Here is a 17,543-nt window from a genome sequence, read left to right on the forward strand (position 1 = left end):
AGTAACTGATAAACAACTCAGAACAAAGCTTCAGAAATGGTTTGATGAGGCAGGTAAGGCTGACAAGACTTACTCTGAAGCTGAGGCTGCTGGAAGGAAAGGGGCTGTCCGAACACAAATGGGCTGTGGACTAGGGAAGAGGGAGGTTTTGCAGCTTGATCAAAGATGGAAGGAGCTGGGAGATTGGGCCGTGACTGAATGGAATTCAATATGGCACTCAGTTGGTCACCTGCAGTGGGCAAAACAGTCAAAACTACAACTTGTTATTAATTAACATCCAAAATGGCAAAGTAAATGGTGCTTTATGACATTCAGATAAAGTTAAACACTAAATAAAACAATGCCAATTCAGAACTGTTGTGGAAGTTGGTGACTGTTATTCTCAAATTAGGGACCGAATGTTGTATGCTGTTTTAATAATGGAAGCACCCCAACAAATTTTATATAATGGCCCACTTACAAAAACAAATCCATTTAAATTCATATACAAACATCTAGCAGCAGCAGGAGAGAATACAGAGTCTATGAGGTAAGTATGATAAGTTGATTCAATACCATACAAGTATAAAGGAAGATCTAAGTCGATGATGTCTTCTGTGCAGTACCTGACATTGACTATTATCACCCTGCCTCATACGCAGTACACTTCGTGCAGAACATATGCAAATAATATGAATAGTTCAATGTAGGACTGAAGGGAGGCAAAGTATATGTTATTAATTTAGTAATACATTTATATTACAGTTATAAATTAATATTTTCTTTTTTAAAGTTGTTATTGCCAGAGAAATTATACATTTTTAAAAGCATGAACTCTTTTGCTCGGATAGGCAATGTAAAAATTTATAAAAGACCTATAAGAAAAAAAGGTATATGAGGTACCTTATTTGAATAGTATCTCAGACATGAATTCCGATATTTTCTTCAAAATTAAATACAAAGGACATTAACAGAAAAAGACTTTTAAAAATAAGAAATGATATATTGGATGGATGATAGCTCCCTATTTATGAGAATATAAATATTAAATAGTTTAAATGATGCTGAAGAAGAAGGGTTGGGGGGGAACCATATGGAGACTAGCTGATGCAGAAACTGGAAAACAGTACCTTTCCAGGAATATTTTCTAGATATAATAAAGTTTCATAAATAAAATTTTAAATGAAACACCAACAAGAAACAGATTAATATGGAGAACTGTGCACATAAGCTACATCTCTTCACTTAAAAAAATTAATGCTGCGGATTAGAAAAGGATTTTAGAGGTGATGAAGAATTTTATAAAATTGTTTTAAGGAAAAAGAATTTTTGCAAAAAACAATTGTTTGGTGTTGGATAGCATAAAGAGTTAAAGAAAATGGGAACTACAATTAAAGGTAAGATAATAAATAAAGGTTAGATATATTTAATCGGATGAAAGTTTCTTAATATTTCTTCACTCCATCTAAATATTTTAAAAGCCTATTAAGAAGTACATGCTATTTTTGAACAATATTAGCAATATCACTTTAAAAAAGTAATACATTATTTCTAATTAATAACAAATGTTCTCAGCAATGTTTGTCTCTATTGAAAGTTGGTTTTTATTCTTATGATGTTTTAACAAATTCTGTTTTAAAGACTGATTTAATGTGACAGCCACCAGTACAATTTAGACATTTTAGAGACTGAAAGCGTACAATTTGAATTAAACATGGCTTTAAAACAGATTACTATACAAGTATATAGTGGTAAGTAAACACTGAGATTTTAATTTAAGGACTGGGAGCGGCAGAAGGAAAGGGACATGAAGAAAACACCACAAAGCATTTACCCTACTTAAGCATGAAGGTCTAGTTTAAGTTAGTTGAAATCTGAGCTACCGGAAATGAGCAAGCAGATAGTACCCAAGCCTGTAGGATAGAGCAACCCGATGCAGGAGGAAGAGCCAAAAAGAAATCTTGTAGCTAAGGCTTCCTTCTTAATAAAAATACTTTGTGGAAAGTAATAAAGGTATCAAACAGAAAGTGGTTTTATTTTAAATTGAATATTTCCTCTATACTGATGTAATTCTGTATCTTGTTGACTATTTCACTATTTCACTTGCTCTGCAAGTCAGGTATTAAAACAACTGTATTTGTGTCTGGAAATCAAATCTCATGAATTAGTTTAAATAACATTTTAAAGTAAAAGTATTTCCATGTAGGCTATCTTCTCCTTCCTACCCATTGTCCAGCTATATGCTACCTTCTGACAATATCGTCGATTTTGAAGCTAAGAGTTAGGAGCAGGTTCATAAGAAAGCATGTCAATGTGTCCAAATTTACATACAAATGGAATTTCGGATGAAATTCGAGCATAAATTACTCCAAAATAATTATTATTTGGCCTGTCCATGATGCTGGTCTCTTCTATTAATGCAACCGAAACAAGTTGTATACATTTTATATCCATATGGCTTAGGGGTTTTGTTTTTCTTTTTACAATTTGTTGGTTTCATTATACATACCAAACCCAAAGCTATCAATTCATGTCATTCGAAATTAACTAAGATAACTTGATTAGACATTGAAAACCACACATGTTTAATAAAGCTGATGTGCAATATTACTTAAAAATATTACTTAAAATATTTTGATTTTAAATGGATCATTTTGGAAAGTTCGTTTTTGCTCATTAACATTTAATAATAACTGGATGATAAAAGTTCTTCTACTGGATATAGTGACACAGAATCTTTATGATGTGAATTCAAAAGGAGTGTCTACAAAATAAGAACAGGTAAGCAAGAACTATAAACTTAAGCTAAAATGGATAAAACCAATACTGTAAAAAGAACACTGTCATAAACATTTTGACTGTTAGTTTTCTAGGAACAAACTTAAAGTTTTGTGTGTGAACAGTAATAAAAATGGTTATAAGAGAAGGTAACAAAAATATTACAGTTAGGTAAGTAAAAGACTCACTTAAAACACCTACCTTTATTATTTCCGAGTCCATAATCAAATCCTTGGGCACTGCAACTTGCCCCTTTATTAAAAGCTTGTACTGAGAAAGGGCTTGGAGGAGGAGTTTGAGAATTTTGATCCAGAAGAACTTGTTCTACAATAAAAAGAACATCTATAAAATTAGTTTCTTATGTGCTATTCTCCATTTATAAAGAGAGAAAATTGCAAGAAAGATTTTTCTGGTGGTTAAATTTTAAAATAACCTCACATTTAGATTTGATAATAGATCTACCAATTAGGTCACTGACACCAACAAAGTAAAGTATATGACAAAATCTTTTGTTTTCATCAATCAAAATCACTATAATATTTAGACACGGGATATGCTCTTGTGGAGTCAATTTGCTTTTATTGTGCTATTAACATTTGCTATTATTGCTTTTTTTTGCTTTTATTGTGCCATATATATATATATATATATATGGCAAAAAATCATTAAGTGATCACAGAGAAATTTAAACTTCTCTCACACCTCTTTTCGGGTTGAGTATATATCTTAGTAGAAACGATATCCTAATTTAAGAAGCATTTTATCTAAAAAGAACCTTCTACCTTCTAAGTATATGGGAATACAACTGCTAACCTTACCGTCTGATAGCTTTGTTATTTCTTCACTTAGCTTTCATATAGAACTTATAAAGTATCTTCACTTTGTAAATGAGAAAACCAAGGCACAGAGATATTAGGTAATTTGGACAACTGAAAAGTTAAGAGCTGGCATCTGTACCCTGGCAGTCCAGTCCCAGAGTCTACTCTTACACATTATGCTCATTGCTAGTTAAAATGATTACTAAGCTAGAAAGACCCTGACAGTCACTTAAACCATTCTCAGATTATTTAATTATGTCTTATATAAAGCTGATCTCGCTTTAGGTTATTATCATTTATATCTGAATATCCCTATATAATGAAAATGTTTAAGAATTTATGAATACGTAATAATTATATATGTAGCAAGTATACTGTAAATGGGAAAGTTGTTTTGTAAAATGTCTGATTTACATGAAATGAAGACTTTTGCTTTTCAAAACATAATGAAGAATAGTTCTACCATCTCAGGATATTATTTTATGATGACATCATCTTTGACTAAGAAAAACTGGTCTGTAAAGACAAGGGAGGAAGTAGGTTCTCAAATTGGGTTCAGTGGATTACTGATGCAGTGTGGTGTAATGAGCACAGCATTTGAAATATGAATGAAGGTTCTGGCTCAAGTCTTTCACCTGCCCTGTTTCCAGTGGTATGACCATAGGCAAGTCATTTTAAATTCTATGAGCTTAGAAATGTAAAATGAAGATTATATAACTAATCTCAAAGGCTTGCTGTGGGGAAAAAGGGGAGAATGTTTAATGTACCATGTTAATATATCTAAACGTACTCTGTCATTCACACAAGTTCCAAACCTTTCTTGAATCTATTTATATACTATGGTTATATTACCTCTTGGATAATGGTTATTTTAACTTTATACTCTTTTGGATAAAGAAGCATATTCATTTAATTGTCTGACCCTCTCCTATAAATTCTGGGGTTTGGTAGAAAAGTCTATGTTTGGTTTATCCACTCATTGTGATGTCCTAACTAATACTTCTGTGACTCAACCTGTATAGTTAGAAAACTTAGTGAGCAACCAGTATGTGCGAAAACTGCTTTAGAACTAGGAATACAAAGATAAAAAACCTCTGCCTGTCCACAAGGGACTCACAATCTGGGTACGAAGAAATAAAAATTAACTTCAATATAGTATCAGTTTTGTTCTAGTGGTGAATTCAGTTCTTTAGGATGAGAGGTAACTCTTCACTCTGTGAGAATCAGTTAAAGCTTCACCTAAGTGATGACATGGTCTGAACAAGATTTCGCCACCAGGAGAATGAAGAGAAGAGGATAAAAAGGAAAATCTTTTATTAAAGGAGATCATTGTTGAAAAACGGTAAAATAAAGTTTAAAGCTGAAACTCTAACAACAAAATAGGAATCCCCCAGAAGAAGCTAAGCATATATTCAATGCTCCTTTCCTGAGACAGAATTCAATAGAATGAAATTGCCTGGGAGAAGTACTACAATCAGTGGTTTGAAAACTGAACTTCCATTTAGTGGTAGAAAGAGTAAAAGGTTTAGTCCCGAACTGGCACAGAAGAATTATCATTTAAATTCGTATTAATGAAATAAAAAGTATGTTTTACAAAGACCAATTCATATGTTTCACATTTCCTTCTAATTCTCTTCTTTTATGTGTATTCATTTAGTACCTATGTATTTTACATAGGAATTTTAACAATTGCAAGATTTTTAAACCTTTAGTTTTGATTTTACTTAAAAAGTAAACACACAAAAAAGCTCTTTACAACAAAAGAAATACAGTACAGTTTAAACTTCTGCACTGCAAAGGTAAATCGGAATAAATCACAAATTTAAGCCAACTTGCCATCTTCATGTCGGAGGTACTGGTTTCCGCCTCTGTCTCTAGCTAAGGACCATGCCTCTCCTTCATCACTCTCACAGAACTCTACCATGCTGTTCTTATCCAGCTGCACCCATGTACCTTCAGAATTGGTTACCTAGTACATAACAAAAAGCATGATTGATTGGCTTGATTCTTTCAGGGCATTCAGGCTGAAAACCAGCAAAAAGTTTAAGTGAGTAATTATTCCAATAAATCTCTATCATCAAATTAGTTTCTGAAATTAAGACCACAGCCTGAGGTAAGACAGAAATCAATAAACAGTCTTGTAAAATAATGCTCACTGATGACATCAGTAAAAATATTTTTTTAAGGCACAGGATAATCCCTTAATAATTTTAAATGCTACCCCAAAACACACGGCTCTTTGTTTGGCACCTGAAATGTCCTAACACAGCATACTCTCTATTATTTAGGTTGGTAGTGCCTAAAATGCAACTTGAAAATAACCCTGACGCTGAGAAATAGCATGACACACTACATCTTTAAGCTCATCAGCTGAGGCAAATGCCACAGTTGACTAAAGAGTAATGTTATTTGCTCAGGACTTCAGTGACACCCATATATGGGAACGAAGAAATGAAACCCTTTGAATATAACACATCTCCAAACTGATTCATAGCAAATATTTCAAAGTGCTGTTCATCCATGACAGTACAGTACACATTTGCAATAGTGAAAAGATATTTGCAAATACTGAACATTTATATATACAATACAAATCACTTTGTTATATAAATATTGTTTTCACAAGGATAATTATGAGAATAAAATTATTAAAAAAGAAGCACAGAAAAATTGCATTAGTATTTTCAATACAGGTAAAGATAAAGAACATTAACATTTAAAGACCTGGGATGGAAATGGCAACCTTTGGAAGAAAGAGATGCTTTGGTTGTATTATATTAAAAACAAATATCTTAGAAGTCATGAAGCTACAAGAATCCATACCTCTCCCACTGCTTTGACTTTGTTTCCCAGAACTAACATTCCAATTGGGATACCTCTAAGGTTAGGGCAGCTTCTGATGTTGTGACCGGAAGGTCCCGTCTTCACTACCTTGTACACGCCTGGCCCTCCTCGCAAGAACGGCATATCCTGCTCTTGCATTGTTGCTTCCTGTGGGCAGCAGGAGTTTATGTCTTTGAAAAAGTCATCAGTACTAGTTTTAGGTTCCTGAAAATTTGAATAGGAAAACAAAGTAAACAAAATACAATCTATTATCACTTTCAACATCCTTCTTAATTGCTTTTACAGCAAGTCCATAATGCATCAATTAAGAAAAAGAACACGTATCCAAAGATAGCTCAAGGGTTGGTTAATACTACTATTAAAGAATCTTTCAGTTATTCACTTCTGAACAATATTTAAAATAGAGCTGAAGAGAAGAAAAGATAGCAGGAGAGGAACTGAACCTCTAGCTTCTGTCCACCATAATTAGAGAAACACAGTAGTACTTGATTTTACTTTTATCTTTTAGTGAAATATTTAACAGTAGGATAAACAAAAATAATTTACTATATGAACCACAACTGAATAATTTTGAATCATTATTACTGCATTACTGCCTGTCGGTGTGGGTTAAAAAGTCTAAACCTTCATTTCCTTGTACTTTTGTTTATAACTATTAATAGAGAAAATAGGTATGAAGATTCTGGAGACTCATCTATAAACAGAGATAACAATGATGAAAAAATGTGCATGAAATATAGCTACATGTTAATATTTACTAGTTATGAATGAAATAAGAATGCTTATAGAATTTTAACAACTCACACTTTCTTAATACAGTACAAATAAAAATGCCTTGTTAGATTTGCTAGACCATTGTTAAACAGTGATATACTAATGCTTTTAACAGAAAAAGATGATTATATTTTAGTAGAGCGGAGAGATTAACATTAAAGATGTGGTTATATATAAATATAATACATTTGGATATAAAAGAGTCACTTCTAAAATGAAAGAAAGGAACATGCCCTAAATTTCCTGTTGAATCTGAATGCTGTGATGAAATTACTTCCTACGTGAATGCAATAAAGAGAAATAATAACCTTCCCATATTTGCTCTTTTTCCCAATTAAATGTGAAGGAAAGTACTACACTGGAAATTCTTCCACTGTCATTATTACTTCTTTAAAACAGACTTCAACTGCATTTTTAAATACAGCAATATAGACTCTACAAATTGCTTTATTCAAATACAGTAAAAGATCATAATGGGACACTTATTCACACATTAGGTTAAAATTAACTTAATATTTAGTTATGTTATAAATAGGATAAAAATGAAAAAACCCACTAACACATTATGCAAGATAAAATATTACTGAATAGCTCTATCCCTATGAGTAGTCTCATTCCAAAAGAAATGTCCATTACATAGTGGAAAATTAAAAATAAAGTCATAAGGTTAAAAAAATGTGGATTCAAGAATTCTCCGTACCTGTGACTTTAATTTAATATATGGTTGGTCAGAAAAAATTTTTAATCCATTATTAACCTTCACATAATATCTTATAAATTTCATTGTGGTGATGAATAATCATCGATTTTTACTTACACAAATACGTACTACGGACAGTATTTATTTACATTTACTATAATTACTGTACCGTATTTGTCCAACATTCCTTATTTATATATTGGCAATTTAATGGAAAGGAGAATTTTAAGTACCTGAAAAATTTAGATTTACAATCTAAAATAAAATATGCATTTTATATACCCATGCATGCATATTTGTAAAAATTTATATATGTGTACAACTATATGAATACAAAGAAAGCACTCAAAATAAAAATGGAGAGTAAGGTCTAAACTTTAAATTGTGCTGTTTTACTCATGAGATTTTCAGTAAATATTTAAAAATGTCATTGTGAATGATCAATTTTAGCAAATACATGATGTTATTTCATAGATGGAAGAGTCAAATTAGTCATCTGTACAAATGATCTTTTAAAAATTACATGGCATGATGTAAAAACTAAACAAGTATTCACAGATTTAGTGAAAAAACAATTTCACTGGTCTTTAATGTTACATCTCGAGCATTTAATTAAGTTATAACAATATTTCCAATTTGACCACTCAGGGTAACAGTGAGAGAAAAGTCTTGGCAAACACTAATAATAATTATAATAGTTGCAAGTTATTCACTGAAAGGCAATATAGGAGAACTGTCCTAAAATATTTAATACTTTATTGATTAGTTAAAGAAACTATATAAATTAATAAATGCACAGCAAAGTCTATCCTTTTTCTTAATACTAAACAGTATAAAAAGAACTGATAGACCTAAAGTCACAGAACTGTGTCTGTTATTCTCAAGAAATCCTAAAATGCATGTTTTATTCTATACAGAAATTTAAGACCTGGGCACCAGCACATGAAATTGATGAACTGCAATGTTAATTTTTGCTCCCTGCAATCCCACCCCAGCATTCAAAAGGCCACTGTGCAAGGCTAGGAAAAAAACAGAAGAGCCATAGGGTTGGAACGCTCCCACCTAAATAAGTAAGTTCTGAAAAAGCTAGACCTGTATATAATTGTTGGAGAAGCTAGTCATAAAGTCAGATATACCAAATTTGAAGTCAAGTAAAAGTTGAACTTACACTAGTAATACAGTCTTTGGCAGAATTAGAGGGGCAAGGTTTATGGGGAAACTCAATTGCAGAACTCTGTATAGATCGATTTTTGTAAAAAGAAATTTTTTTAAATTAATCTTAAGTAAAGGCTTCAAAGATACAATGTAAAATTTGTTATACAAGCTGAAATACCTGAATAATGTATGACTGTTCCTTACAGTTAACTCACCTGGGGGAAAAAAGCTTTGGAAGTCCATGAAAATACGTCCAAATCCCTGACTCCTTGGCTAGCATTAAAGATATTCTGAGCAATAAAGTTTAAGAAAGAAAAATATCAACAAAGAAAGGGAACAGGATATCATCTGCAGAAGATGCGTTCACAGTAACAACAATGTTCTATACTCTAGCACCAGCACTGGAATATTATTTCACTAAAGGGAAACTGAAGCCACCTGAGTAAACCACACAGCAAAGAAATTCCGATACATAAGTTTTTGTCAAAAGCTCTCCATGGATATAGTGTGTCATGCCATTTACTACAATTAAGAGCCAGACATTGATTTAAACCTTAAGACAGTCAGTGCAAGAAGGACACCTTCAAACTCCCTTAAATGATGATGTGTCTATTCCAGTACAAGCCAGATTTCTTTTATGACAGAAGACAGTCTGCTGTTTTATAAAGAAAATGTGACTAACAGAGATTGTATAGATAGAGCAAATATTATTATGAATAATAATGGCATGTAGTATATGTGAATTCGTTATCTCTGTTTAAAGTACAAAAAAAGTCAAAAAGAAAAAAAAAATCGAAGTCATTTTTCAATTTTGCTCTCTTCTATAAATGAGAAAACAGTCACTTGGAAATGTTACTGAAAGCTGTTAGCAAATTTGTTAAGAAAAGCATAGAGAAAAAGCATACAATCTGAACTTTTATCAAAAGGCAGACCTAGTTTTCTCCATCTCAAAGCTTAGGAAATGCACAGAGCATTTAGGATCTCTGCTTTAGAGTCTAAAAATATTTTGTTACAGAACAACCAATTCACAGCAACATGGTCCCAGAAAAATCAACATTTTCACAAAATGTTTTCATAAAAATTAAAATGATATACATTTACATAGACATATCATCCTATTGAACATATTTATTTGATCGGAAATTAAAATCGTTCCAGAAACCAGCAATTACACAATTTTACTGCTTATATAAATACACAAAAGAGGACATTCAAAATGTTAATGGAAGTTGTCATTATCCAAGACTTCAGCACAAAAGAAACAACACAATTCCCAACCAACTGTAAGCCATTTTAGATAATGAGAATTTATTTAATATTCTCCAGTTCTGTATTTTCCTCATGTATGTACATGTAGGGACAGATGTAGATACAGACCCATATACATACATATATGCTAATACAGAAATATAAAACATATAAAAGCCAGAAAAAAAATGAGCTTCTATTAGTGTGCCTACAGATAAATGCAAAACAAAAGAAAAAACCAAAGCCCCCTTCACATTTAAAAATAGACAGCAGACAGGGGCACTTTCTCTTTAGGTGAAGTGGAAACATGTTGCAAAGTATTTTGAAATGCTATTTTGGGGGGAAAAAGATGTCCTTACTGGTTCATCCAAGTATGTAAGAATTTGTGGAGTATTTGCTCAATGGTTTTTCTCCTTTGCAGAGAATAGCGGTGCAAACCTTTTGACATAAAACAATATTAATATTTTTTAGCATATTCTATTTTTTAGCATAAATTTTTCGAGCATCAAAAGCAATGTGAAAAGCGTTGTAAAAAGCAATGCAGATGAGTTAGGAATAAAGAAGCAATGTGGTGACTGACAACTTTAAAGCTTGTATCTCTCTTTTATTTTTATTTTTTAAAAATTTCTGCTGTGCTATGCAGCTTGTGGGATCTTAGTTCCCCGACCAGGGACTGAACCCGCACCCTCGACAGTGAGAGCGCGGAGTCCTAACCACTGGACTGCCAAGGAATTCCCTCTCTTTTATTTCAATGTGCAAACTCAAGGGTTTCCTCAGTCTGAGGACATGAGTTAACATATACAATGATACCTTAAAGTGATGTAACTGCTAACCATGGTAACAAATTGCCAATAAAATCAATTTTGTACATGTTAATTATATGTGGATTCAAATTTGACTCTTTTTTGCTTTTGTTCTGCATTTGTAGAAAATTCTTTCTACACTGGTTTACTATAAGATTATTTTTAAAATGTGTTATCCTAATAAGATTGCATTTATCAAGTATCAGAAAAGCACCAGACAGAAAACTGGAGTTTAAAATTAAAATGTACTTGCATAGTTTTCTTTCAAAAATTTAGGAAAGTTTAGTCTAATGACACGAACATTCATGAAAATATTAATCTCTCCAAAGTCTCAATTTCTCACTATTAAAATATATAAATTAGCTTTCATGTTGTATAATTTTATAGAATAATATGAACACCACTATATATGTATGTAAAAGTGTATGTATATATATACACACACATATACAAATACACACATATCTACAATAATCTAAATCATTTTATTCTCAAAGACTATTGTGAAGGCAAAAAAGTTCTGTCAAGAAAATTAGAAACTGAAGCATGCTAAAAACCTAACTAAATTGATGAGCACCAAATTGCAACTCTAAGACAATAATCTTTCAAGGCAGAGAAGAGACCAAATAAGCGAATAATTTTAATGGAGAAATACATGACCAAACATGCCAAATGCTCACGCAAAAGAAAAAAAAGAAAAAAAAAAGATAGTAATTGTTTCATTGTGCTGGATGATCACAGAGTTAAAAATTGCCAATTTTAAAGTGAAAAAGATAAAATATCTCAGAGAAATTAAACACAGCATATATACAAACAATTATAGTGTTATTTTAATAGAGGCTTAAATGGAATTTAAGCCTTAATTCCATTCTGTTTAGGAAACTTAAACATCAAGCTAAAGTATGAAACGAAGCTTTTGATAACCATCTAAGGACAGCATATTTACTAATGGTGTATTAAGTAAATACTTAGTATTTAGTAGGACTGAAAAACAGGTTATGCATACATATACACACAAATTTATTAACGAGACAAAATCAAGAAATTTGGGGTATATTAAAGCTGTGACTATCAGGCATCATTAGGTATCCCGAAAGAATGAAACTGACATAAAATGCAAGAAACATTTGCTAATTTTACCAATTACCCTGAGTAACGTTATAAGAGAGAATACCAAATGATATTTTTCCTTCATCTCTCCCCCAAATCTTCAGAGCCCCCAAATTCAGAAAAATCAGCCTACTTTCTATATGTGAACACCAATCAGCCTAAGGAGGTGGAAAGTGGTTTGTTTAATTGCACGGCGTGTTCGTAGACTCAAGTTGCTTCTGCAAGAATTTGGATAATATGGGCATTATAAAGATATCTTTGAATACTTCTAATGAGGTATCATCTACTTTCCTTGATACAAACTTTCTCTACCACTCAACCTCATTCACAATGTTAAAAGGCCTCATTTTTGACAAAGAATCCAAAGAACTGGGCCTATAAGTTTCAGATCAGTAATATCTCCTACTTTAGAAGCAAACTTGCTTCCAAAAAATTTAGGCTCTATTATAGGCAGTCAAATGTCTCCCAGGTCATGTGCATAACTGATTTTCTCTCTCTTTTTAAACATATTTTCCTTGGTTATCTGAAACATTCTATTGGCTTCCATTTGTAGTTTCCAAATCTTAAGAATTTTAATTTAAAATCAGCCTTCCCCAGGTATACCTTCAACATACATCACGATATTCATCCTCATTCAGCCATTAAGGTTATTAGTATTCATACTTATTTAATTGTGGAGTTCTAGCCAAAGTAATATGATTCTTATAGCTAGATTTACTTTATCCTTTTATAACTATTTATCCTCATGGCTCCACTAGATTAAGGTAGACTAAACATAAAAAAATAGGCTTTGGAATCACATCACCTGGAGTTCCAGAGCTAGCTCCACTACTTACTACTTATGATCTTGGGAGAATAGCTCTCTTCTGTCACTGGAAAAATGAGAATGATAAAAACTTAACATCGAAGGGGCACAATGAAAATTAAATGAGAGAATTAAGATATGGAGCATAAGAGGGTCAGAAATTATTTTAAGCAGTATGATCCTGCCAAATGCCAAGAACTAAAATTTAGTATTTAACAAATGTTGAAAGCCTACCACAAGCAAAATGTAATATTTAACACTTTGGAAGAAAAAATATAAGAAGGGATTCTAAATGAGCCCCAACCCTTGAGCAGCTTAACAGAAATAAGAGGTATATAAATACAAATGGGCTAAAGACCAAAAAAAATCCAAACTAAACATTATGGGTAGTTGGAGAAAGACATTTATAAGCCTTTTCCGCTTTTACAGACAAAGTGCTACATGAGAAAGGAGAGAAAAAGCTAATTTCCCCAGTACTTATATGCTTTTTACCCTCAATTCTTGCTTCACACGTATTGACCATTTTTTAGTCCCCATACATAGCATGCGTCCATAACTTTGGACATCTGACTCTCTAATGTGAAATTACTTTACTTTGTCCTGGCAATTTTTCTTTAAGATTTCCTCAAATGTCACCTCCTAAGTAAAGTCACTCTATAACTTAACACAATGCAACTTAATTATCTGAATATTGTATGTCTATCCCATTACATAGTGAGTACCCCAAGATCAAGAACTGCACTTACTTATTTTGTATCCCTCCCCTTTGCCTCTCCACCCAACACCTATTTCCCAGCTTAGTATCTGGTACATAATAAGGACTCAATAAATATATGCTGAGTGAACAATTAATGAACTGATAACTACAGCATTATTGGGATGTACAGGGATGAGAAACGTTGACAGAAACTTTTGAGCCTGGCCAATTAGGAAAATATTAGAAAAGTTAGAAAAAAAATGGAAGCAAAAGCATTTTAGACAAATGAAACAACATGAGGAAAGACTCTAAGATGTAAAATTAAACAGTGTGTTCTAAAAGGGGCAACACCCCTTTTGTGAGCACCTCACAAAAAAGAATCTGCACTCTTCATATTTATCCCTATTCTACCCACTGATGTAAAAAATATTTTTTGATTTAAAAATATTCTAAAAAAGACATAGTCATAATATGGATGTCTAATGCTATTTAATCTCTAAACTAGAGCATTACTAAAGTACTAAAACACAGTTAAAGTCATATTTGAACTAAGTTAGGATGTGATTATTTCTTAGTAAAGTAATGATGTTTAAATAGAACTACTGCTAGGTAGGCCAAAATTTAGCTAAAGTACTTATCTACAATGAAAATGATAGTTCTACAGTATGAGTAAATAAATAAGACAGTGCAACAAAAATCATTCTAAAGCTCATTCTAAATATGACTATTTATGGTAATCTTTAAAAAAAAAATAGTTCATCAAATATTTAGTCAGCGTTCAATTTCCAATCCCTACCCCCATTCTCTCCAACAGTCTGTTTGAGTCAGGCTCCAAATAGGGTACATGCACTCATGTGAATACAAAATTGTTGTAACTAGAAAAGGCTGAAGAGGTTGATGTTAAGGGCTGCTCAAGGCAACTTTTTGGTATTTTTGCATCTCTTTAAGTTAGTGGCATTAGTCCTCGATAATTTCTAATTTTATTTCCAATCTCCTAGCTTTCTTTTTTTAATTGAGTAGTGTTTCACAATGGTTAGCCATAATTTATAGTTGATCTACTCACAAACGAACTGAAGTATAAAAAGGGAGAATAGGTGGCCAGCATTCTTCTAGTAGTAAATGAAGTAAGAGATGTAAAGGGAAGAAGCAGCAAGATGCGTTTGTTTAGCTCTATTAGTTCCTTGAGGAGATGAGATGGAATCATTATCCCCTCTATGTCCTATCATGCTCTGCCCTGTAGAGTAAGGTACTCATTAAAAACTTATTGACTGTATGAGAGGCCTGTCCTGGTCCTTAAAATCAAAACCTTGGGGCTTCCCTGGTGGCGCAGTGGTTGAGAGTCCGCCTGCCGATGCAGGGGACGCGGGTTCGTGCCCCGGTCCGGGAAGATCCCACATGCCGTGCAGCGGCTGGGCCCGTGAGCTATGGCCGCTGAGCCTGCATGTCCGGAGCCTGTGCTCCGCAATGGGAGAGGCCACAACAGTGAGAGGCCCGAGTACTGCTAAAATTGGAAAACTAGCCTGTTCTTGCCTATGCCAGGCTCTGACTCCGTGGGTCCTCATATAACACCCTCATTGAAGCAACTTTATACCAGATCTATTTGAAGCCCTAGGCCAGTTGTTACACATCCCCTCTGTCCTCTTTGGTCACCACATAAAATATAAACCCTTATGTCATCTACCTGTTCTCTTTTTATACCAAAACTACTATAGGCTTCTTCCTGATCCAACATCTACTTATTCCCATTTGTCCCATGACTTTATATTGTATCTAATGGGACTTTTCTTCCATTCGTACACAAACTCTCTTTCAAACCTTGCAGGTCACAGTGTTGCCATCACTGGTATGTCTTCGTGTCGATGTGGATATCATCCAACTGCCTAGCCTTTTAGTTCTTAGACTTGGGCAGTTCCAATGACCTTTACTTCCAACATACTTCAGCTGCCCTCTCACAGCCATATTAATGAGCCATTTCATTCAATAAAATGCTCTAAGTATGAAATCAAATTCAAATATGCTATGTTATCACAAAAATTGCCTATCTCCTTCCAGCTCTTCAAGTATAGCACACTCACTATATTGTTCTATTTTATTAAGTCCTCCAGTCCCCTGGACCATCCATTTGTCCTTTCACATTTCCACCTTAGGCTGGATCCCACAGTTGGTGATCTCAATTGCTCTTTCATCAGCATCTGAAATTCCCTTTTGTCCCTATTTTCCTGTCATAGCAGCTCAGGAAATTCCAGCCAATGCTATCATCTGTTTTCCTGGCTCCTTTAATGCTGGATACTTAGGGCCATGGGAGAGGAAGGGTATCCAGAATGGATCTATCCAGTGGTCCCACTGGGTCCTTAGTGGCCCAATAATCCCCAAGCAAGTAATTTTTTGTCAGATCCTGCTCCTATTTCTCTCAAACATTACTCCAAATCTTTATGGCATTTTAAAATTCTCTAGCTTAACTCAATTGTTTCAGTCTCAACAGATGACTTTTCTCCCTTCTATATGGAAATCACGGTCTCCTTCAACCTCTTCCCTTCCTCCCTCAACCCTAAAAACTTACCCACTGCCATACATACCCCCTCCTCCTTCACAGAAACAACTCTCCAATGTGCCCTCAATTCTATTTTCTCCTCCTCTTTCAGCCTTCAGATTTCTTATCTACATCTTTAATGTCTCCCTTTTCTACTGGCATCTTTCCTTTAATTTGTAAGGATCTCAAGTCACTACCATCCTTGAAATAAAGGAACCAGAAAAACCTCAGCCTTCTTAATGATACCAGATACTCTGAGTTACTTAACATTAAAAGAGAACTCATGTCATTCTTCAACATAAAGACAAGCTAGAAAATACCAAAAACTACTTCATTTTACTTTCTATCTTCAATATTCTTCATCTAGATTTTTCAAATAAGTCGGTGATAATCTCCTCATTCAATACCAGTGAAAAGCCATCAATGAGTATTTGTACGGCTCACTCCATTTAGCGTTCCCTCTTACCTTTATTATGTCCTCTCTCTCTGACCTCAAGACTGCCTACTAAAAACTGTCTCTTGGCTAGAGTTTAAAAGCATCAAATAACAGAACAGCAGTGGTCCAAAATGAAGCCATGGGATTCAGAACTTCAACACACAGCACACTTCTTGCTCTTCCTTTCTACCTTTGTTTATTCTCTTGTTCTATCTGTGTGAATATCTTCCTCTTCCAAAACCACCTCCTCAAATGAGCAAACAAAGGAATTAGGAAGAAAATTTTGAAGTGGGGAAGGTAGTAAAGATAATATAATCTAATATAATGCCTTATTAGGGCCTTAAAATACACAAAACTCTAAATTGGTCAAAATTTTAAAAATATGCTGTTAATGACATAAACAAAATGGCTATTATAATTATCTCATTTAAAATATCATTTTCGTAATCCTGAAGAACATTTGGTTACCATAATGAGAGGTGGGTTCAAACCATTTAAGGCCAACTTTCGAGCCACAGATGAAAAAAAAATCAAAAAAGCAGTAGACCAACACTCTCCAAACTTTCTTTATCACGCATCTATTTGTAAAAGGTATATAGACAGATACATCTCTCCCCACTGTACTATTATAAAACATATACAAAGGAAGAGAGAAAAGAATGAAATCAATAAATTTAAATAGAAGTTCTGTTATTTTCTTTCCCAAAGAATCATCTTGTATACACCCCTTTGGAGAACATTACTCTGAACTATTAAGGAGAAAAACAAACAATATATTAAATGATTTGATATAAAGAGCTAGTTTTATATACTGATTTTTAAGAAATTCAACTGTTTAAAACACTAAGGTTTTTTCAAAATAGAAA

At 33.2% G+C, this 17,543-nt stretch overlaps 1 protein-coding gene across 8 annotated transcripts in view; it reads right to left on the reverse strand.

Moving 5' to 3' along the window:
• Positions 1 to 17,543, reverse strand: part of MYCBP2 (MYC binding protein 2) — a 271,756-nt gene that overhangs the window by 62,560 nt on the left and 191,653 nt on the right. For 5 of the 8 annotated variants that reach the window (XM_024753921.1, XM_024753923.1, XM_024753917.1 and 2 more), the window contains 4 exons: positions 6,399 to 6,623; positions 5,412 to 5,544; positions 2,959 to 3,081; positions 74 to 229 (listed from right to left, as the gene is read on the reverse strand). In XM_024753921.1, coding sequence (XP_024609689.1) covers positions 74 to 229; positions 2,959 to 3,081; positions 5,412 to 5,544; positions 6,399 to 6,623 — 637 coding nt within the window. The remainder of the gene's footprint in view (positions 1 to 73; positions 230 to 2,958; positions 3,082 to 5,411; positions 5,545 to 6,398; positions 6,624 to 17,543) is intronic. The other 3 variants (XM_024753920.1, XM_024753924.1, XM_024753922.1) reach the window with 3 other exon arrangements.

Source organism: Neophocaena asiaeorientalis, unplaced genomic scaffold, assembly GCF_003031525.2.
Source record: "Neophocaena asiaeorientalis asiaeorientalis breed wild unplaced genomic scaffold, Neophocaena_asiaeorientalis_V1.1 scaffold212, whole genome shotgun sequence".
NCBI classification, from domain to species: Eukaryota; Metazoa; Chordata; class Mammalia; order Artiodactyla; family Phocoenidae; genus Neophocaena; species Neophocaena asiaeorientalis.